The sequence below is a fragment of the Oreochromis aureus genome, linkage group 3 (assembly GCF_013358895.1).
Source record: "Oreochromis aureus strain Israel breed Guangdong linkage group 3, ZZ_aureus, whole genome shotgun sequence".
NCBI classification, from domain to species: Eukaryota; Metazoa; Chordata; class Actinopteri; order Cichliformes; family Cichlidae; genus Oreochromis; species Oreochromis aureus.
In genome coordinates this window covers 64803289-64825455 of record NC_052944.1, presented here as the reverse complement: position 1 = coordinate 64825455, position 22167 = coordinate 64803289, and the positions used below count along the sequence as shown (strand labels likewise).

Below are 22167 nucleotides of genomic sequence, written 5' to 3'. Positions count from 1 at the left end.
AGAAGATCAAGTGAGACCAAAGTTTATTGAACCTGCAGAGAAACCAGATCACTGCTGTGGAGACGACAGCACACTTAGAAATAACATAAATAACAGCAAAGTTACTGAAGACGTGAAAACATGGATTACACCTACATTTTAGTTACATAACATTTATTATTGTTTATGTATAAATCATGTCTTGGTCATGCTTTTATTCTGAAAAGCCTGGTGAAGAAAATGCTGTTTTTTGAATATAAAAACGTAAAAATAGTTTAAGTTAAATTTTTCCAGCTTCTTTATAAAAGAAAATAACAAAAACTCTCCATTTGAACTTTCTGCCCTCAGTGGTTGTGTGAGGTTTCCTTCATGAGGAGAACAAACAGAATATAAACCAGTGTGTTTACAGTGAATGTGTCAGCTCTGAGCTGCTGTGTGGACCAGTTAGAGAGCAGCAGCTGGATTCCAGTGGTTGGACTGGTGGACGACTTCAGTGAGGAGTCGATGACATTTGGCTCTGGTAGAAACTCTGCACACACAAACACACAGGAGGAGAATATCAGCACAAAGCAGAGCCTCTCTGTTCTCTTTATATACAGCAAAGCATGAGGACATGTCAGTGAACGCATCACAGTTACAATAATGTAACTTATTGAACTTTGACACATTTTGTGCTGGTGTGTCAGATCACACAGCATCTGCAGAGACACACAATCTTGTTTTGACACATTTTAACTGCTGGATGAAAAATAAACTGATTAAATAAGATTAAATTGCTCCATCTTAACAGTTTACTGGCACCAGAATATTTACTGGAACTGGTGCTTGTGTCCCAGTCAGTGTGCACATCCTGAGATGCTGCAGGCACAAACCTGTTCACTGTTCCCAGCTCACACTTAAAGACGACTGAATGTTTGCTGTGAGGACTCCTCCATCCTGGGATGACCTGCCTGAAGAAATCTGGCTCGCCTCATCAGTGTCTTCTTTTAAATCATTGTTAAAGACTAATATATAAACTTTAACTCATCTTATTCATCCAGCTGTTGGAAGTTATTCACTACATGACACTTGAGTCTGTGTGGCCGTAGTTTGATTCATAATTTACTCTTTGCTCTTTCACTCATCGTCTCTGAGAAGCACTCGTAACCATGGTTTGAAAAGTGACACAAACTTAAAAATAAAGGAAAAGTTTGATTGTGAGCAACAGATTTATGGTGTTTGTACTGAAAGCAGAGCAGCTGTACCTCTCAGCTCTGACTGTTTGTCCTTCTCTTTGACTGACGTCTTCAGTTCTCACTGCTGAGCAGACTGCAGCTGCATCTGCACAATAAAACACACACAGAGGACGTCAGTGCACGATGGACTTTTCCCAGAATCCTCTGCAGGAGAAAATGGAAGGTACTCATGTTTAGCTGGATAGAGAAAAGTTACAGGAAGTCATGATGTCGCTCTGATGTTGTTCAGTTTGTCTTGTACAACATTTTTCTGAAGTCTCATATAAAGACGGTCGTTCCTCTGTTTTCTTAACAAAGTGGATTTTCTACAACAGTTTCAATGATAAGAAACAAAATGAATGACATTAGTTATGGAGCCCTTTGGTAACATATTCAGAGAACAAGATGGAAAAACAATCAGTTACAGGAGCAAACATCATGTTGGCTTGAACACATATTTGTTGCTGAAGCTTCTCAGTATTTGAATCATGAAGATTTATTAATTTTTTTTTATTGAGTTCATCTTTTAAACCATTTTAGCCTCGATTGTCCTGTTAAACACTATTTAAACTTCTGTCTCTATAATGCAACAAAGAGTCAAGTTGAGCCTTTCTGGTAACTTCAGGATAAAAACACTGATGACCTCCAACGCTGCCCCTCAGCCTCCTGGTAGAGGCTCCTATGGACCCAGCAGGGTGACAACAACACCCCATCACAGGGACAAAGACACTGAGCAGCATGCAAAGAAGTCCACTCACTATAAACATCATGTAACAAATAAGAACTACAATGGGATCATTGATGGAGCTGGACTGTTGTCAGAGTGCAGCTTAGAGGAGATTCTGAGTTTAGCAAAACCTCCTCATGGCTTAAAAAGTATAACAAGTGTTAAGATTTCCTGTGAATATTACTGTGAACACTGACACGCTCACCTGTTTTCAGTGCAGCTCACTTTGTTATTGTTACTCATATAAAATTAAATAAAATATTCAAATAAAAAGTGTAAATATAGACTTTAATTAGCCAGTTTGTTACGCTGCACAGAACAAACGCACTACTCTCACATCTGGTGTGAGTGACGGCTGTGACGGGACACGAGCTCCAGCTCAGCCTCTGACTTTACTGATGAACGAGTGAAAGTGAATTCCTTTGTTTAGTTTAATATTAGAATGTTTGTGTGTTAGAATGTGTTATAGATGCTATGTTATGTCCTACAGAGCAAATATTTCATATTCAGCCTTCATGAAGCAACCAGGTAAGTATTAAATCTTCTATATCAATAATTCATCTCTGACGTTACATTATTTATATCATTTCAATGTATTCTTCATTTCACACATTTACATTGTTCTAAATATAATGTTTAAATAATTTTCATATTATTAAAATCAGGATTGTTCTGGTAAATTTACCTTAATATAGGAAAATCTACATAAAAGTATTGGACCGTGTTCTTAATATAGTGTCCTATTAATATATGTATTTACAACATTTTATTTTATTTATTTTTTGTCCCGTTTAGATCTTTAGCCATTAGAATTGTTGTCTTAAGGCCAAGAGAGATGCCAAGCGGATTTACTTTTGATTGACCTTTATTATAATTATGTATTTATTTTATTTTCGATTGTTACAGACGGGACAGACATGACTGGGGGATAGGACAGGGAGAAAGAATGAAAACGAGGGAGAGAAAGAAAAACAGAGGGGAGAAGAGATGGTGAGAAAGGGGGGAAGAAAGAAAGAAAAACAAAACACCTGGATCACCTGTATGGAGAAAAAAAACAGAAGAGAAAACAAACAAACAAAAAACAGCAACATAATAAATACAACACCGTCACAATAAACTAGCTAGCAGTAGATAACAGTAGATACTAAATATTACATGTTATTGTGCAGCACGCAAGATAGACTTGATTGAGGATTGAAGATTGAGGTAGCAGCCAAGAAAGGTGTAGTTTGTGTCTGTGAACACCTGTGTGGAAAAGCATTCTTGTATTCCAAAGGTTTCTCCATGTAAAAATCTGCTAGGGAGTGAGGGGAGCCATAGCCCCGTCCCCCAGGGCATGAAGCAGGTATGGAGGCCCCAGACATCCAGAGGCCCCAGAGTACGGGGACCCAAGGAGGACCACCAAAGGGGGGAATCGTGCCACCCTCCTGGGAAGAGCTGAGTAGAGCCCCAAACGAGATGTCACCCAGCAGCCACAGAGCAGAGGCCAGAGGGGGTTGCAGTGGCGTGCCCGCGGGCTCTGCCGGCAGCCAGCTGCGCCAGAGAAAACCGAGCTTCAGGCCCAGAGGCCAGAGGCCAGAGGCCTGAGGGCACCCCACCCCCCCGGAAGGGGCCCAGCCGGGCCACAGGTGCCAGGCCCCGCCAATCGGCCACCAGGAGTGAGCCGGTACATACATGAGCGCCCAGCCCCAGTCGACAAGAACCACCAGCACACCAACGTCTGAGGGCATCAGCCACTGGCAGGGCGTGTGGTGAGGGGAGATAGGCCTCCGTACTTTGGAGTGCCTGAGATGTTCCCAGAGAGGTGGAGTCTAAGACCCAACCTGACATATAGACACAGACGAACAGGCGCATGCAGACTCAAACGTGCATTCCCAGCAAAGATGAAGACGAGGCTCAATCAATATCAAATACAAACAATATTTAAAGTGAGTTACTGACTCTTAAACGTGTAACTTTATTCAGCAAAAACTGTGTGTGTGGCCTCCACGTGTCTGTATGACCTACAACACCTGGACATGCTCCTGATGAGGTGGTGGATGGTCTCCTGAGGGACCTCCTCTCAGACCTGGTCTAAAGCATCTGCCAACTCCTGGACAGTCTGTGGTGCAGTTGGTGGATGGAGCGAAACATGATGTCGCAGATGTGCTGGGTTGATTCAGGTCTGGGGAACAGCTGGACCAGTCCACAGCATCAACGCCTTCGTCCTGCAGGAAATGCTGACACACTGCAGCCACATGAGGTTCAGCATTGTCTTGCATTAGGAGGAAACCAGAGCTACCCGCACCAACATATGATCTCACAGGGGAGTCTGAGGATCTCATCTCAGTACCTAAAGGCAGTCAGGCTTCCTCTGATGAACACATGGAGGGCTGTGCAGCCCCCCAAAGAAATGCCAGCCCACACCATTACTGACCCACTGCCAAACCATCATGCTGGAGGATGTTGGAGGCAGCAGAAGGTTCTCCACGCTGTGTCCAAACTCTGTCACGTCTGTCACATGTGCTCAGTGTGATTCTGCTTTCATTGCCAGTGGCAAAGTTGCCATCTTGGTGTTCTCCGGCAAATGCCAAACATCCTGCATGGTGCTGGGCTGTAAACACAACCTCCACCTGTGGACGTCGGGCCCTCATGCCACCCTCATGGAGTCTGTTTGTAACCATTTGAGCAGACACGTGTACATTTGTGGCCTGCTGGAGGTCATTTTGCAGGCTTTGGCAGTGCTACTCCTGTTCCTCCTTCCACAAAGGTGGAGGTAGCGGTCCTGCTGCTGGGTTGTTGCCCTCCTACGGCCTTCTGATGTACCGGACTGTCTCCTGGTAGTGCTTCCATGCTCTGGACACTACACTGACAGACACAGCAAACCTTCCTGCCACAGCTCACATTGATGTGATCCTGGATGAGCTGCACTACCTGAGCCACTTGTGTGGATTGTAGACTTCGTCTCAATCTATCACTAGAGTGAAAACATGAGCCAGAAAGCATCAGCACAGAGAAGGTCTGTGGTCACCACCTGCAGAAACACTCCTTTATTGGGATGTCTTGCTAATAATTTCCACCTGTTGTCTAATCCATGTGCACAACAGTGTGTGGCATTGATTGTCAATCAGTGTTGCTTCCTAAGTGGACAGTTTGATTTCACAGAAGTGTGATTGACTTGGAGTTAGTGCTGGGCGATATGGAAAAAATATTTATCACGATATGAATTATTTTATATCATGATAACGATATATATCACAATATACCACCTGACCTGTGGTCATCTGGAAAGTATGCAGTCTGTAAACAGCGAGTGGAGAGGGTGCAGTCTTTGTTTTGAGTTACCGTAAAGCATGTCGCAAATCCGGGTGCACGTAAAGCAGCACCATGTCGCAAAACCACAAGACGGAGTTTCTTTGCGAAAAATATCTTTTTATACTTTATTTTCTCTTGCATAAAGTTAAGAGTATGTATAGTGAGAAGACAACACTAATATATTTGCCACAGGCTATTTAACCCTTTAAGACCTACCATGAGACCAAGTCTGCCAGAGCTTATCTTTACATTTTACATGCTGTAGTTCCCTTTGTGGGAGCATTTCAAGTTGCTATACATCAATACAACCGTTATAGCCCAAATTTTAATAATATGTATGCATTAAGTCCATAGTAACTACATAAATTGCGAAAAAGTGCAATAAACTACAAAAAAATTGAAAATCGTTTTTGTTTTATTTTTTACATGTATTTCTAGTTAGAGAAATTTGAGGCTTATCCCTCAAAACTGTAAATACAAAAAAGTTGCACAAAATATTTTCCATCCACGAGAAATTTATTTTGAGTGTCTTCATAGTTTTATTTTTGAGATACACTAATTTTTATATACTACAGGAAAAATGAAAATAAATATTATAATGTAAATTTGCAAAAAAACAGCTTGTGCATCAAAATAAACTATTTCCAACAGTGTAATTTGACTTCTAAGCATCCCAGAAACGATACAGAAAAGCATAAAGTCAAACATGACTTTTAAAAACACCAACATAGGCTTTGAAGGTAAAAAACTACATTTTCCGCAAAATGACGTCACTTCCTGTTTCGGACAGGTAATGGCGGACATGCAATAGTTCGCGCTGACTTATATTCCAACATAGGAAGTGTTATGAACAGCTGATCGGATCGGCAAAGCGTGTTTCTGGAATATTATGTTTTTGTTGCTGCAAGTCTGGAATATTATGTTTTTGTTGCTGGAAGTGCTTTTTATGCAATTTTTGCAAAGCTATATGTGGAAGGAAACCGTGACCTAGGGCAAGCTAATGGAATAAGATGTAAGTACAACTACTACGTTTCATATGCAAAAAAAACATTATTGCGCTACCTTACGTGGTTCCAGTTCTACAGGGATTTAAAAATAGTTAGGCAAAACGGAGGGTGCCTGCTCCGACCGGTTGTAAAGGGTTAATGATATATTTTATGTAATAATTTATAAAATTAGGGTTAGAAACGATAGAAACGATAGAAGACAAATGGCACGATAGACACTTTTCTATCATCCACACGATATATATCGCCATATCGCCCAGCACTACTTGGAGTTACATTGTGTTGTTTAAGTTTTCCCTTTGTTTTTTGAGCAGTGCATTTATTCTGTGTACTATTGTATTTATGTATTATCATTCTTTTCTATCCTTACTAGGGCTGTGCGATATGACCAAACTCTCATATCCCGATATAAAACATTTATCGTCCCGATAACAATATAAATCACAAAAATGTAACATTTTCTTTAAATTCTGTGAATCTCGGGCAGCTCGACTTGCGTGAAGTGTTTCCAGCTGGGCGGCGTGTACATGGAGTCGAGTGTTTTAATCGACGAAACGATACATTTTTTAACATCAGTTGTAACGGCCGCCGTTTTCTTTGTATTTATTATACAGCGTGCTGCAGGGAAAAGCCTGTTCTAACGTTTGAGTCTAAGGTTTAGTTTTTAGCACCTGACGGCTCTTTTTTGCTTCTTATCCGTAAATACTCTGCATCTTTCACGTGATTCAGTTTATTTTGAAAAGTCTCAACAGGATCTTGAGCTTTATTGTGAAAGGTTTATGTGGAAAATAAACAAGCGGACATGCGATGGTTTTACCGTCATTGTTGCTAACGACAACGCATTAAAACAGGCGCTTGTCCGTCCAGAGTGTGGTTATATTAAATATAAGAGAGAGAGAGAACTTTAAGAAATTAATATAGCCACTACAGTGACATCAAAACCATGAAAAAATATTGCCGTAAACAGTTTATTTTGCGACACCACAAAACAAACGATAGTGTAAAATGAAACGATAGACGTTTTTATATCGTCATCCGATATATATCGTTATATATCGAACAGCCCTAATCCTCACTCTCTCTATTCAAGTACAATACTGTTGAACTTATTCTCAGTTTATCTTATTTCTGTATAGTTGTAAACATGTATATTTGAATTTGTTATATTTTCATGTTGTTTTACAGTGTTTTTCACCTTTGAAGGAGGACGATTACAAGTATAGTACAGGGTTTGCTGGTACTAGTTTACTGTATAGTGCTCACACACACACACACCTGCTTCATCAGCAGCAGACAGTCTCTTTACTGTTAATATATTTAACCATAACTGTGTGAAAACAGCACATGTGGAGGTGCAGGGAGGGAAACCCGGGTTAACTGAGTGAGTTGATAACGAGCTTCAGAATATCCTGATTACCAATGTTAGTGTAAACTAATCTGAACAACAGAAACATACCCTGGGTATAATAAACCTGCTCTGTAGTGCAGGAGATTCTACTTACAGAGCAGACACAGCACAGATGTTTCCTTCATCGTCCTTCTCACTCATTTCAGCTTTTTCTCATTTCTGTCTCTGACACCAAGTAAAGTCGCCCTCTTCCTCCTTCCTGTTGGTACAAAGAGAGTCGTTATAAGATACATTAAAAATATGTATGCAACTATTAACACACTGTAATGGTTACTTTCTTATAACACGTGGTATGAACGCCCTGTTACTTAAAGTTGCTACAAAAACACACAGATAGTTTTTTTTAAAGAATATTTCAAAGATGGACGTCTGATCGACATCATGAATGTTACACCAGTGTCCACTCGATGAACCTCTTCAGCATCACCTGTGTACCCCTGTTAGACTTTCTAACAAGAAAAACTTTGTGTTTATGAATCGTTTTCTCAAAGAATAAAACATTTTAAATATTAAGAGTTGGAGAAAAAGGAGAAAAAAGAAGAAAATGCACTTCAATGATGAGTCCTCCAACAATTTCTTATCCTACTAGTGAAAAAGTTCCATCCCTGGATTTATAATACTGATGTCAGGAACAGAGAAGTGAAATTTGTACAAAGCCAACATGCTGATGTCTCCAAGAAATGATACAGAGTCCACATATACAGATGAACATATATATGAAAAGTGTTGTTTACTTCTTTAAATAACAGGCTGTGGTCTCTGCTCTGCATACACGAGAGGAGACCCCCCCCCATCTCCACCCAAGTCACTACAGTACTGTTAATCTTATATCATTTACTGAGTACTTTTACTCGAGTACTTCATTGAAGTTTAATATGCTTGTACTTTAACTGTTTTCATGTTGTGCTACTTTCTGCCAGCAATATATAAGTAATTAAAATCCTCCGTAGCTGTGACATTAAAGAGATACATGATCCTTAAAAATGTCCACCCATCCACTCTCATCCACTTCAGTCTGTCTCAAGGACACATGACGCTGTTACCACTCATCGAGTGATGTCATCAACCAGCCAATCGGTGACATCACAGTTTAGTACCTGCTCAGACCGCTTGGAAACCTGGCCGAGCAGGTACTAAAGAAATACCTGGTACCAGGTACTGATGACCATTCACACTCACATTCACACCTCTGGGCGATTCAGAGTCACCAGTGAACTCTGTGGACTGTGGGAGGAAGCTGGAGTACCTGAAGAGAACATGCAAACCCCACACAGAGACACCCCGACCAGGTGGTGGATGCAAACGCTCACTGACACCATGTGGCCCTCTTATAAATGTATTTAGGTACTTTAAATATACACAACATGTAAACTATAAAAAATAATAAATAAAAGCTATAATGCCACTTATGTCAGCTGTAACTCTCATCTGGACTCTAGATTTTACAGTTTTGTTTTTACTATTATTAAGTGTCAGTGCACTTATGTTAACGATAGTGAATCCTTAAGCTGTCATCATCGATTTTCACCTGTCAGTCTCATTCTGTCCTTTCTGAAAGTCTTTAACAACTGAATCATGATGTGACTGAAAACACAATGAAGACAAAATATTAGGTATAAAAAAACCTGACTGTGGAAAATTTATTCTGTTTTATCAACATATATAAACACGTTTAAGGATCTGACTGCAATGTTAAAAAAAACTAAAAACTAAACAAAACAAATGAACAGTTATTAATAAATATAACAAACATACAGTCTTATAGAAAGTAGAGCCGATCAATGCATTTATGGATTATTGGAGTTTTTACAAAACTGATCATTTAAACAGAAGTCATTTCCAATGTTTCTATTTATTTTTATGTGTATTGTCTTTACTTATATTGGTAAGTAGAGTTTAGTGAACATGATTTATGACAATTTATATATAAATTTTAGAAATGAGCTGTTTTGCAAAGTATCTTAAATCCTGCGTTATTTCACATGTTTCACATATTATACACCAACAAGTCATTTACAGCAATGTAAATACGGCCAATCACTTTAACCTCCTAAGACCCGAACTCTTCCACGACGTGCATTTTTAATTTCTCTTTGATATTTGGGCATATTGGGGCTCAATGAATGTAAAAACAAAGAATTTCCAGATTTTTTTTTTTTTACCTTATTTTTGTTTTTAAGAAAAATGAGAGCCACAAATGAGGATATTCATTTAAAATTTTGATAGAACAGTAGCAGTATAATGTCCTCGTAAGTGGATATCAGGCCCATGTAGAGCAAAATTGAGTATTTTGGTCAAAATAACCAAAAATGTGATGTCCACATATGTGGACGGCAGGTCCTAGGAGGTTAATGCAGAAACCAGAAAAACCTGTTTAGAGCGAACGTCTTCACGGCGACAAGATGGGTACCGGTGTTCGTACGTCGCTCTTCATGATTCTTTTCCTCTGTTATTTCGCGTTTGCGTCAACAGGTGAGTATGTAACTCATAGATTGCTGATGAATTCATTTGCCGTTATTGGCATATTAAATACACGCAACCGGGACGGAAGCGTGATTAGCGAAGCTCGCCGGTTACCGAGCTTCGAGCGCAAGTTAGCTCGCTAGTTGCGAAGTAGAAGCGGCTCCGTGTGGTGTGAGTTTTCTGTGTGTTTTGCTTAGTGTTAATATTTGTATGTAGTTAAAGTAATCACTGTTAGAGCCACCGAGACTTGCTGAACATCGTTTTTCGGCTAAAACCTCACATAACAGAAAACATTCACTTCGCTCAAAGCACGGCTACCTGCCGAGCTAGCGACAGCAAAGCGACACGTCAAGTTAGCATAGCGGTACAAACCAGAGTAGCGGGCAAAAGCGAACTGGTCCCGGATTACTTTCACGTCATAACAGGGGATTTTAATCCGGGAAACCTGAAGTTGGTACTAATATAATTCTATTAGCATGTGCAGTGCTCTGCTACGGGAGAAAGTTAAGGATAAAAAGCTCGAAACAGACGTTTCGACACGATGTCGCACTTCCGTAGTGCGCGCTATGCTAGCAATCAGCGAAGGAGAAGAAGCGCTACCGCGAGGCTTAATGTTCGCGGCGGGTCGGCTGGCTTCACCCCGGCGCACAAATCACGGCTCACTCGACCGCGTTATCTCAGGAGAACAACCAAGCCACTAAAGAAGTACTAAAACTCGAGGAGACGCACAACTGGAGCACTGTTTGCACGCATTGTGTGTGGATTATTTAAACATCAGAGCCTGGTTAAGTAACAGTCATTTTTTGTCTCGCATCAAGTACCTGCTGCATCACTGTAGTGAAGTTTATCTGAGTCTTCCCCATCCAGAAACCCCGGATTACAGCCAAGGTCAGGGATAAAAGAACATATGTCCTGTTGATATTTGGGCTTCGTTCCGCCTGTTCTGATAGAAGTAATCCCTCACTAAGAGAATGCACTCTAACTTTTCCGCAGCAATTTGCTGAAACAACCTCTGAACCAACAAGGATGTAAGACTTCCCAAAACTATAACTTCTTTTTCTAGGAGGTTCCACTTTATGGTAATGTAACCACATCCATCTTTAACTTTGTCACCAAATTAAAACATCACTACTTGACTAGCTGGTTGTAAAAGAAAGCGGAGTAACCTGGATCCTGACCAGTGCGCGCTCCCGACGCTGGTGTGGCAGGATGAATGTTATCCCTCGGTCCAACCCACTTTCAGCCTGGCGCATTAGGGGGCGCTAGTATAAATAGTGGCCATTTGAGTGTCCCTGGATCGCTTACCTGTGACCTCCTTTTTGGTCACCTGACTTCCTGTTGGTGTTGCTGAGCTTAGTTGCGGGTTACTTTTCCGAAGCCTCCATCGCAGCTGGTCGTAGCTGTAGAAGCCTCCTCTGAGCCATTCTGCTTACGTTTTATGACACGGCTTACTTGATGCGGAGTGCTGACGTGGAGGAGACTAGGGTGCCTTGGTGGTGGGATCCTCTGAGTGTACACACCTGCCTTGTTTAATTTATTAGTGTGAGTGTGCTGCACTTGTGTCTTGGTGTATTTTCTTTTTTTTGAGTTTGTGTGTGGCATCCCTGCCCTCCACTGGTAAGCCTCAGCTCTGAATACCTTTTTTTGTATACTTATACACTGATATTTATGACTGTGCTTTTAAACGTTGTTTTAATTAATAAATTGTCAATTTATTTTATCATCGAACCTCGTCTCTGTATTGAGTATAACAAACCTGACTGCCTTTTTGGTTATTTAGTGTTACTTCCAGTATTCTCTGGGTGAAATTCCCAGGGTGGCGTTGTCTTTTTTTTAAAACTGAAGAGTATTTACTTTATTTCCACCTCGTGCTGCCACAAACTTGGCGTTGTCGACAGGATATACTCTTTAAAAACAGAGACGTGTGTTCCTTTTTAATTTTTTTATTATCTGGTGTAACGTAAACTGTTTTTTAAATTTTATTTTGTACAGGATAAAAGCAAAGCAGCAGCTACTTTGGTGTGGGATTCCACAGCTGTGTTACAGAGATGGAGGAAGAGTTACAGGAACTCAGGGACTTGATCGCGCAGCTGAAAGCAGACAATGAGAGGCTGCGTCAGGAGAGGGCTGTTGAGTCAGGTACTGGTGCTACACCTTCTACTTCAACCGCATCATCTGTTAGCCCCCCAACTGCTAGTGTCTCTGTAGCAGAGAGACTAGTTTTTGTGCCCCGTGACAGAAAATGCCCTATGTTTAGAGGAAAATCAGGTATAGGGTTGAATGAATGGTTGGAAGAAATAGAAGCTTGTGCTAGGGCACGTCATTTGTCTGTGGCTGATAAAGCATTTTTCCTGTTTGACCACCTGGAAGGGGAAGCACGTGAGGAGATCAAATATCGCTCTAGTGCAGAGAGGACTGATCCCGCTAAGATAATCACTATATTGCAAGAACTTTATGGCTGTTCAGACTCCTATGTAGCATTGCAGGAAGCTTTCTTCTCTAGAAAACAGCAGGAAGGTGAGACACTGCAAGAGTTTTCTCTCGCTCTCTTGGGTCTTATGGAAAAAGTTAAATCAAGTGCCCCCAGTGGCATGCCCAATGCTGATGTTTTATTAAGAGATCAATTTGTTGAACAGGTCTTAGACAGTACCTTGCGGGCGGGGAGTTAAAGCAGCTAGTAAGGAGGCAGCCAACACTAACATTGCTAGAGATTAGAGGGGAAGCTATTAGGTGGGAACGTGAAGGGTTGCCTAGTGGTGTTAGACATAGAAGCAGTTCTGTCCCTTCTGTCTATGGCATTCAGTATGGGGTCCATAGTGGTCCTTCAGGAATAGCCCAGTCCACCCATTTGTCTGAGATGAGTGAGATGAAGGAATTGTTAAAGCGCCAGCAGGAGCAACTTAATCAGCTCACTCAGAGCATTGCTCGATTGCAGGGCCCCATCGAATGTCTCGCTCAGGACGGAGCGATTCCATTATATGCCGACGTTGTCAGCAACCTGGACATTTTGCTCGGGAGTGTGATGGGGAACGTGTTCCTCGCTTCCGGCCTCCTTCGCAGGCTCCTCTGCATAATCGCAGGCACTCTCCTTTAAATACGGCTTGGAAAACTAGCACCCTCCGTATTGCCGAGCCACAGTTCGGTGGGGTGTCTATTGGCTCAAGGGTTGTTTCTAATGGTCCAGAGGCAGTCTCCAAATTAATTTCATCCTGTCCGCATATAGATGTGGACATGGGCGGTATAAAGGTACCTTGTTTGGTTGATACGGGGTCCATGGTCTCTACCATTACTGAAAGCTTTTTCCGCCAGCATTTTGAGTCCTGGGGTCAAGAGCGTCTCCAAGCTTGTCATTGGTTGCAGCTTAAAGCGGCTAATGGTTTGTCCATTCCCTACCTTGGCTATATCGAGCTAAGTGTAGAGCTCTGTGATAAGTTTCTTCCACAGTGTGGCGTGTTGATCGTTAAAGATCCTCCAGGTGCAGGACCTTCCACGGTTCCGGGTGTATTGGGGATGAATGTCATTCGGAAGTGTTACCACGAGCTTTTTGGGCAACATGGTGAAGCATTGTTTAGTTTGGGCTCTGTCACAGAGGCCCCTAAACCCCTTGTGCATGCGCTGCAAAAGTGCCATGATGTTAGTATAAGAGCCCCACTGGATTTGTCTGGCCATGTGAGAGTGAGAGGTAAGCGAGCATGTTGCATTCCGGTGGTGTAATGAAAATAGTGGCTGCCACCTGTTCTGAGCAATATTCAGGTGCCACCGTGTTATTTGAACCTAATGATGTTAACTTGCCTGCTGGACTTTTAGCGCCCCCTGCATTGGTTCGAGTGGTTAGAGGTACTGCATACATACCAGTTGTTAATGTAGGGACCACGGCAGTCTTGCTTCATCCCAGGACCGTTATAGGGACCCTGGAAGATGTTCATGTGGTCAGTTTGCCTGCTGGTGTGACAGAAATACCCCCTAACATAGCCACAATGGCATCTCACACTGCCACTCCTACTGTGCAGGATCAGATGGAAGGAATTGATTTGTCTAAACTGTCAGCAGAGGAACAGGGACAGGTGAGGTCTCTCCTTAACAAATACAGCTCGGTCTTTTCTGCTCATGACACTGATTTGGGTTGCACTAACTTGATCTCCCATGACATTCCGCTCTTAGATGATATCCCGTGCGGCAGCGTTATAGGCGCATCCCCTTCAGAGTATGAGGTTGTGAAAGAGCATATTAATCAGTTACTAGGGGCCAAGGTGATTAGAGAGAGTAGCAGCCCTATGCTTCTCCCATCGTGCTCGTTAAGAAAAGGATGGCAGCCCACGCATGTGTGTTGATTATCGGCAATTGAACAACAAGACAAGGAAAGATGCATTCCCCTGCCGCGCATTGAAGAATCCCTAGATGCGCTGACTGGTGCCCGTTGGTTTTCCACCATGGATTTAGCAAGTGGCTACAATCAGGTCCCAGTTACGGAAGAGGATAAGCCCAAGACTGCCTTCTGTACTCCTTTTCGGCTTATTTGAGTGGAACCGAATGCCATTTGGGCTCTGTAATGCCCCTAGCACCTTCCAGAGACTAATGCAACGCCTTTTCGGTGATCAACAGTGCCAGTCTCTGCTTCTCTATCTTGATGACATTGTAATCTTCTCATCAACAGTACAGCAACATCTTGAGCGGCTGGATGTGGTGCTAGGTCGGCTTCAGCAGGAGGGCTTGAAAGCAAAGCTTGCCAAATGTGCCTTTTTCCAGCGGGAGGTTCGCTACTTGGGCCACGTCATCTCCGATCAGGCGTCTCCACCGACCCTAGCAAGGTGGAAGTGGTGGCTAACTGGCAGCCTCCTAAGACTGTTTCGAACTACGCCCTTTCTTGGGTTTGCCAGCTATTATCGCTGCTTTTGTAGAGGGTTTTGCCAAGTTGGCGGCACCTCTGCATAGACTGGTGGCAGAGTTGGGAGGCAGAAAATCAAAGAAGAGGTCAGAGCATGGTGTAGCGGAGAACTGGACTTCAGAGTGTGCTCAAAGTTTTGAGGCATTAAAGACTAAACTGACAACAGCACCAGTGCTTGCTTATGCAGATTTCTCTTTGCCTTTTATTTTAGAAGTGGATGCCAGCCATGGCGGCCTAGGGGCAGTGCTCTCCCAGGAGCAGGGAGGTAAGGTGAGGCCAATAGCCTATGCCAGTCGGGGTTTGAGGCCTACTGAGCGCAATATGCTAAATTATAGCTCAATGAAGCTGGAGTTTTTGGCACTTAAGTGGGCCATGACTGAGAAGTTTAGAGAGTACTTGTTGGGCCACAAGTGTATTGTTTACACCGACAACAATCCTCTTAGTCACTTGTCTTCTGCTAAACTTGGGGCTACTGAACAGCGCTGGGCAGCTCAGCTCGCTTCGCTTGACTTCGACTTAAAGTACAGGTCAGGAAGAAGTAATAAGAATGCAGACGCTTTATCTCGCCAGCATCCATCCGATCCTGAGGAAATTAAAGCCATGGTTCCTGGTACAGCCTTGCCTGAACCTCTTCAACAAGCCTTGCGGCTGGGACCAGCTGAGGTATCCCAAGCTGCCATTACAGTTTTGCCCCATCTCACTACTCCTGATCTTCATACCCTCAACAGGTCGACCCAGTGATAAAGGAGATCCTGGTGTTCTGGAGACGGAAGCAGCGACCCAGCTTTGAGGAGCGGCAGCAGCTTGCCCCACCTGCTTTGGTGCTGCTACGACAATGGGATCGTCTGATTGAAAGGGATGGAGTTCTGTACCGTCAGGTTCATCGCCCTGATGGTGCCGAGGTGGTACTTCAGCTTTTGCTGCCTAGTGCACTAATTGAGCAGGTGTTGACTCATGTTCATCAGGACCACGGCCATCAAGGTGTGGAAAGGACCCTAGCGCTTCTCCGCTCACGGTGCTACTGGCCAGGTATGTCTGCTGAGGTAGCTAGCTGGTGTCAGAGATGTGAACGTTGCCAAGTTGCAAAAGACACCCGACCAGCAGCTCAAAGTTTCATGGGACATTTGTTGGCCTCTCGACCAAATGAAATCTTGGCCATTGATTACACTCTGCTCGAACCCTCCCGGAATGGGCTGGAGAACGTCTTGGTAATGACTGATGTTTTCAGCAAGTATACATTGGCTGTCCCCACTCGTGACCAATGTGCTGCTACAGTGGCCCAGGTTCTTGTAACTGAGTGGTTTTCAAGTTTGGTGTGCCTGCCCGTATTCATTCCGATCAGGGTCGTAACTTTGAAAGCTCCCTGATCCAGCAGCTCTGCAAGTTTTATGGTATTGAGAAGTCCCATACTACTCCTTATCATCCGGCTGGAAATGGTCAGTGCGAACGCTTTTAATAGGACTTTGCACAATTTGTTGCGGACCCTGCCAGTATCCAGAAAAAGAGACTGGAATGTATGTTTGCCCCAGTTACTCTACTGTTATAACACCACTCCCCATCAGGCTACTGGGGAAACTCCATTCTTATTGATGTTTGGGCAAGAACCCAGGTTGCCAGTGGACTTTCTGTTGGGCAGAGTACCGGACCCCATCAATGGAGATGTGCACGAGTGGATTCAGGAGCATCAAGCCCGGCTACAGGTTGTACATGAAGGAGCCAAGGAACGACTGCAATTGGCTGCCGACCGCAGAAAGAGGCACCATGATAAAAATGTGAAAGAGGCGCCATTGAACGACGGGCAGTTGGTGTTCCTGCGCGATTTGAGTGGAAGAGGGAGATGTAAAATCCAAGATCGATGGAAACCAGCGTATATATAGAATCCTGAAGGCACCTAAAGGAGGTGGGGCAGTATATACCATTGCACCTGCAGATGATCCTAGCAGTGTGAAGCATGTTCATCGTACCTTGCTGAAGGCTGTGGTAATGGCACCTACACCATCAGAAGGGCCTGCTCCGCGCGGTAGCCCACATGGACCAGAAATATCATCCGCAGAGCCAGAACATGACTCATCAAGTGACAGTGACCTGTTATTCCTGAGCATAGGAGCTCCTCAAGTAAATGTTTCACCATCTTACAGCCCAGTGGCAGTGATTCCAAGTAGCTCTGAGTTGTTGCTCCCGCCAGAAGATCGAACTTCCGATGTTCCAGCCACTTGTACAGTTACTCCGAGTGCAGCACCAGTTCCATCTAGCTTTCTTCCTGTTCCCACTACGAGCTCTGATACAAGACATATTGTTGTGCGAAGAACCGCACGGTCCACGGCCGACCAGCATTCAAACATCCATCATCTCCCAAGACCAACAGGGAGGTGGCACAAGGGCTGCAAACTCTATTTCTGAGCTTAGAATACATACTGTCTCCGCATTTTTTAGGCCTTGGGATTAACCTGGGTGTCTTTGTAATCCATCGTCGGGCGACGATGCAAAAGGAGGGGTAGATTGTGGCAGGATGAATGTTATCCCTCGGTCCAACCCACTTTCAGCCTGGCGCATTAGGGGCGCTAGTATAAATAGTGGCCATTTGAGTGTCCCTGGATCGCTTACCTGTGACCTCCTTTTGGTCACCTGACTTCCTGTTGGTGTTGCTGAGCTTAGTTGCGGTTACTTTTCCGAAGCCTCCATCGCAGCTGGTCGTAGCTGTAGAAGCCTCCTCTGAGCCATTCTGCTTACGCTTTTATGACACGGCTTACTTGATGCGGAGTGCTGACGTGGAGGAGACTAGGGTGCCTTGGTGGTGGGATCCTCTGAGTGTACACACCTGCCTTGTTTAATTTATTAGTGTGAGTGTGCTGCACTTGTGTCTTGGTGTATTTTCTTTTTTTTGAGTTTGTGTGTGGCATCCCTGCCCTCCACTGGTAAGCCTCAGCTCTGAATACCTTTTTTTGTATACTTATACACTGATATTTATGACTGTGCTTTTAAACGTTGTTTTAATTAATAAATTGTCAATTTATTTTATCATCGAACCTCGTCTCTGTATTGAGTATAACAAACCTGACTGCCTTTTTGGTTATTTAGTGTTACTTCCAGTATTCTCTGGGTGAAATTCCCAGGGTGGCGTTGTCTTTTTTTTAAAACTGAAGAGTATTTACTTTATTTCCACCTCGTGCTGCCACACTGGGTAACGCTCCGTCGGTGACAGATGGCACAACGCTCAACTAGAGCAGCAGCCATGTTTCAGCACTACAACCAGACGAGCTTCTTATGACTCTGCGTGTCTGTGTTTTACTTACCCCGACATGCAGAGGCTCTAAAAACATACTAGCAGCTCCTTTGTGCCTGATCCCACACGTCAGCAAACATGAAGACGGTGAAAGCTGCTGATAAGCTTCGTTTTTTCGACGTCAGGATTAAAAACAGGCTCCAATATCCAAAGTTAAGCCCACGTCGTTTTCGAGTAAAGAGCATCCTTGTTTAAAGCTCCTAGCAAAGCTGTTTTCTCCCGTCCACGAACGATAACACAAACGTTACTAACACAAACAGCTTCTCTTCTCACGGAGAGAAACCGTGTAGCGAGCTCACAAAGACTGCAGCAGCGGAAGTGCGTTCCCCGTGTGCCTGCAGAGCGAGCCGATGAGCAATAGGGGGCAGTGTACAGTATGATACATACTACAGCGCGTGGGCCTGGTGTATGAACTGGGAGCTCATTGCATCATTTAGTCAGCCCCGTCACCTGCATCTATCTGACACTGATTTCTCAGAGGGAGCAGTGTAGTAGATGAAGAGCTGATGGTGAAATCAGGAGCAAAAACTAACGAATGTTGGTTGAATTGAATTGAATGTTGGCCTGGTCAACACAAGTTCAATTCAATTTTATTTATATAGCACGAAATCACAACAGCAGTCACCTCAAGGTGCTTTATACTCTAAGGTAGACCCTACAATAATACATGTCCAGGAAGTTCATGTCGTGTTCACAAAGGTGATGATTATGTGAACAGAGATTTAGCCACAACCTGCTCAGTGGCTTCATGTCTACAAACCCACAAAGTCTTACAGCAGGAAGGATGCACTCATGTCATCCATGTGATCTGCGTGCTCAGAGCCTGGCTCTACAATCACCTGGACACAGAGAAACCTTGATTCAGATGTTTGATGAGCTAAAGTCCAGAACATTAAGATTATGTGTATACTTTACTTTAACGATCCCTGTGGGGAAATTACTCTTTCTGCATTTGACCTGTTCACTCAGTGAAGCAGTGGGCAGCCACTGAGCAGGCGCCCAAGGAGCAGTGTGTAGGAACGGTACCTTGCTCAGACATACTTCAGGGTAGCCGTTCAGTGGACTTGAACCCCCGACTTTCTGATCATGGGGCGACCACTCTGACTGACAGCCCACACAGACATAAACTTATTATCATAATTTCATTTTGGGGTCACTACTTAATAACCTGACCAACATTGCATATTTCTGAGCATAAGAACAAAAACAACAAATATGCAGCTGTTCAAAGGTGTTTGCAAAAATTTTTTTTTTCTTAAATCCTTTCAAATTGTGTTTTTGTTTGATTTCTAACACTGGGAGCTAAACACAAGTTGTTCTGTTTGCACTGAGATATGTTTAGACTTTGTTCTTTATCAAGAATTTATCACTTTGTTGTTCGTCTGAATTCTGTGATTCCTTAACAGATTTTATCAGGTCTGTGGTCACGTTTGTGTGATTCAACCAGCATAAACCAGAGACCAGTTGTGTCTGTTCCTCACTCTGATTGGCTGATGTTGAAGTGACCGCTTCATCTCTGCTCTGTTGTTACAGATCACTTTGGACGGACCATTATTCTGCACTGTCGAGCTCCAAACAACAACTTCACTCTTGTACAGTGGAGCAGAGCTGGTCTGGAGCCAGAACATGTTGCTGTTTACAAGGGTGGACAGTTCCTTCCAGATCACCAGCATCCATCTTTTAAGAACCGGGTGGATCTGCAGGACAGACAGATGAAGGATGGAGACGTATCTTTGATTCTGAATAATGCGACGAGTGCTGATAGTGGAAAATATGAGTGTCGTGTGTTCAACAGAGGAACAGTGCGCAGGAGGAGAACCCTGTCAAGGATTCCTCCCATCAACACCACCTACCTGAGTGTTGTTGATCCTCCAGGTGAGTGAGTAGAGTTGAGTGTGTGTGTGATCAGAGGTGAAGCTGCTTCCTGGTTGTTGATGTTTGTTTCTAAAGATGTTGTTGATGAGACTTTGTAGAAAGCAGCTGGTCTGAGTGATGTGATCAGAGTGCAGTAGATAATGTCTGACAGCAGTTTGAAGAGGAAATGGATTCTGTTCTGTTCTTCACTCATCACCTACCTGACAGCTGACACCTCACACCTGTTTCTCACCTGCAGGTCAGACAGGAGGACACACAGAGGATGGAGGGAAAGAGGATGGAGGGAAGAAGGCAGGAGGGAATGAGTTGTCTTGGGAGTTGTTAGCGAGGGTGGCAAGAGGGATGGAGATGTTTGCGAGGCTGGTTAGAGGGATGGAGTTGTTGGTAAGGGTGGCTATAAGGATGGAGTTGTTAGCGGTGGAGACTACATGGATGGAGTGGTTGGCGAGGGTGGCTAGAGGTATGGAGTTCTTGGTGGAAGTGGTTAGAGGGATGGAGTGGTTGATGGAGGTGCCTATAGGGATTGGGTGGTTGGCGTGGGTGGCTAGAGGGATAGAGGTTTTGGCGGTTTTGGCTAGAGGGATGGAGTGCTTGGCGAGGGTGGCTATAAGGATGGAGTTGTTAGAGGTGGAGACTAGATGGATGGAGTGGTTGGCGAGGGTGGCTAGAGGGATGGAGTGCTTGGTGGAAGTGGCTAGAGGGATGGAGTGGTTGGCGGGGGTGCCTAGAGGGATGGGGTGGTTGTCGTGGGTGGCTAGAGGGATAGAGGTTTTGGCGGGGTTGGCTACAGGGATGGATTGGTTGGCGAGGGTGGCTATAAGGATGGAGTTCTTGGCAGTGGAGACTAGAAGGATGGAGTGGTTGGCGGGAGTGGCTAGAGGGATGGAGTTGTTGACGGAAGTGGCTAGAGGGATGGAGTTGTTGGCGGAAGTGGCTAGAGGGATGCAGTTGTTCAATTCAATTCAATTCAATTCAATTTTATTTATATAGCGCCAAATCACAACAAAAGTCGCCTCAAGGCGCTTTATATTGTACAGTAGATAGCACAATAATAAATACAGAGAAAAACCCAACAATCATATGACCCCCTATGAGCAAGCACTTTGGCGACAGTGGGAAGGAAAAACTCCCTTTTAACAGGAAGAAACCTCCGGGTTGGCAGGAGTGGCTAGAGGGATGGAGTTGTTCATGGAGTTGTTGTACATATAATAGTAAAAATTACAGGAGATGCACACGCCTACAGTACAGCCAGGGCTAATCTAAAGAAGGGCATCAAAAAAGCCAAACACCATTACAAAAAGAAGGTAGAAGAACACTTCTCCAACTCCAACCCCCGACGCATGTGGCAAGGACTCCAGACCATTACACACTACAGGACCACCAAACCCTCCCCCGCATCCTCTGATGTCTCCTTCCTCAACGAGCTCAACAACTTTTATGCTCGTTTTAAGCGAGGGAACCCCACAACCACAACCAAAACAGACACGACGCCAGACCACCAACCTCTGACTCTCTCCCCCACCGATGTAGGAGCGGTGCTGAGCAGGATCAATGTCCACAAGGCTGCAGGTCCTGATGGCATCCCCGGGCGTGTTCTCAGAGTGTGTTCTGGGGAGCTTGCAGGAGTCCTGACAGACATATTCAACCTGTCCTTGGCCCACGCTGTGGTACCGGCCTGCTTCAAATCCACCTCCATCGTCCCGATACCCAAAAACTCCAACCCATCTAGCCTCAATGACTACCGCCCAGTAGCACTCACCCCCATCATCACTAAGTGCTTAGAGTAGCTGGTCCTAGCACACTTCAAATCCTGTCTCCCCCACCCTGGACCCCCACCAATTCAAGATACCGCCAGAACAGGAGCACAGAGGATGCAGTCTCCATCGCACTGCACTCTGTCCTCTCACACCTGGACAACAACACCACCTATGCCAGAATGCTGTTTATAGACTTCAGTTCAGCATTCAATACAATCCACCCCTCACAACTCATCAGGAAACTGACAGACCTGGGCATCAGTTCCCTCATCTGC

General features: G+C 44.1%; 1 protein-coding gene and 1 long non-coding RNA gene across 6 annotated transcripts; one reads left to right on the top strand and one right to left on the bottom strand.

Moving 5' to 3' along the window:
* Window positions 1–6: 6 nt before the first annotated feature.
* LOC120436763 lies at window positions 7–18564 on the bottom strand. Of its 2 annotated transcripts, none has more exons than XR_005610590.1 (3): window positions 18271–18564; window positions 7724–7828; window positions 7–508 (listed from the first exon to the last, which is right to left on the bottom strand). It is a non-coding gene; the product is annotated as an uncharacterized LOC120436763 (long non-coding RNA). The 2 variants fall into 2 exon arrangements; XR_005610591.1 differs by lacking the exon at window positions 18271–18564 and adding an exon at window positions 1224–1299 and having other exon boundaries at window positions 7724–7759.
* LOC116324662 lies at window positions 10990–21456 on the top strand. 4 transcript variants are annotated; one of them, XM_039607636.1, is made up of 4 exons: window positions 10990–11485; window positions 12085–12231; window positions 19794–20135; window positions 20374–21456. In XM_039607636.1, the coding sequence occupies exons 2-4, from the start codon at window positions 12141–12143 to the stop codon at window positions 21123–21125; spliced, it is 1185 nt and encodes a 394-aa protein (XP_039463570.1). In that variant the 5' UTR covers window positions 10990–11485; window positions 12085–12140; the 3' UTR covers window positions 21126–21456. The 4 variants fall into 4 exon arrangements, with proteins under 4 accessions (XP_039463570.1, XP_039463564.1, XP_039463556.1 ...); XM_039607630.1 differs by having other exon boundaries at window positions 10990–11547; XM_039607622.1 differs by having other exon boundaries at window positions 10990–11634.
* The last annotated feature ends 711 nt before the right edge of the window (window positions 21457–22167 follow it).

Coding starts and splice junctions, on each gene's coding strand:
- LOC116324662 (XM_039607636.1), top strand. CDS start 12,141: ATGGAGGAAGAGTTACAGGAACTCAGGGACTTGATCGCGCAGCTGAAA. Junction 12,232..19,793: donor GGAGAGGGCTGTTGAGTCAG/GTACTGGTGCTA, acceptor CTGTTGTTACAG/ATCACTTTGGACGGACCATT. Junction 20,136..20,373: donor GAGTGTTGTTGATCCTCCAG/GTGAGTGAGTAG, acceptor TCTCACCTGCAG/GTCAGACAGGAGGACACACA.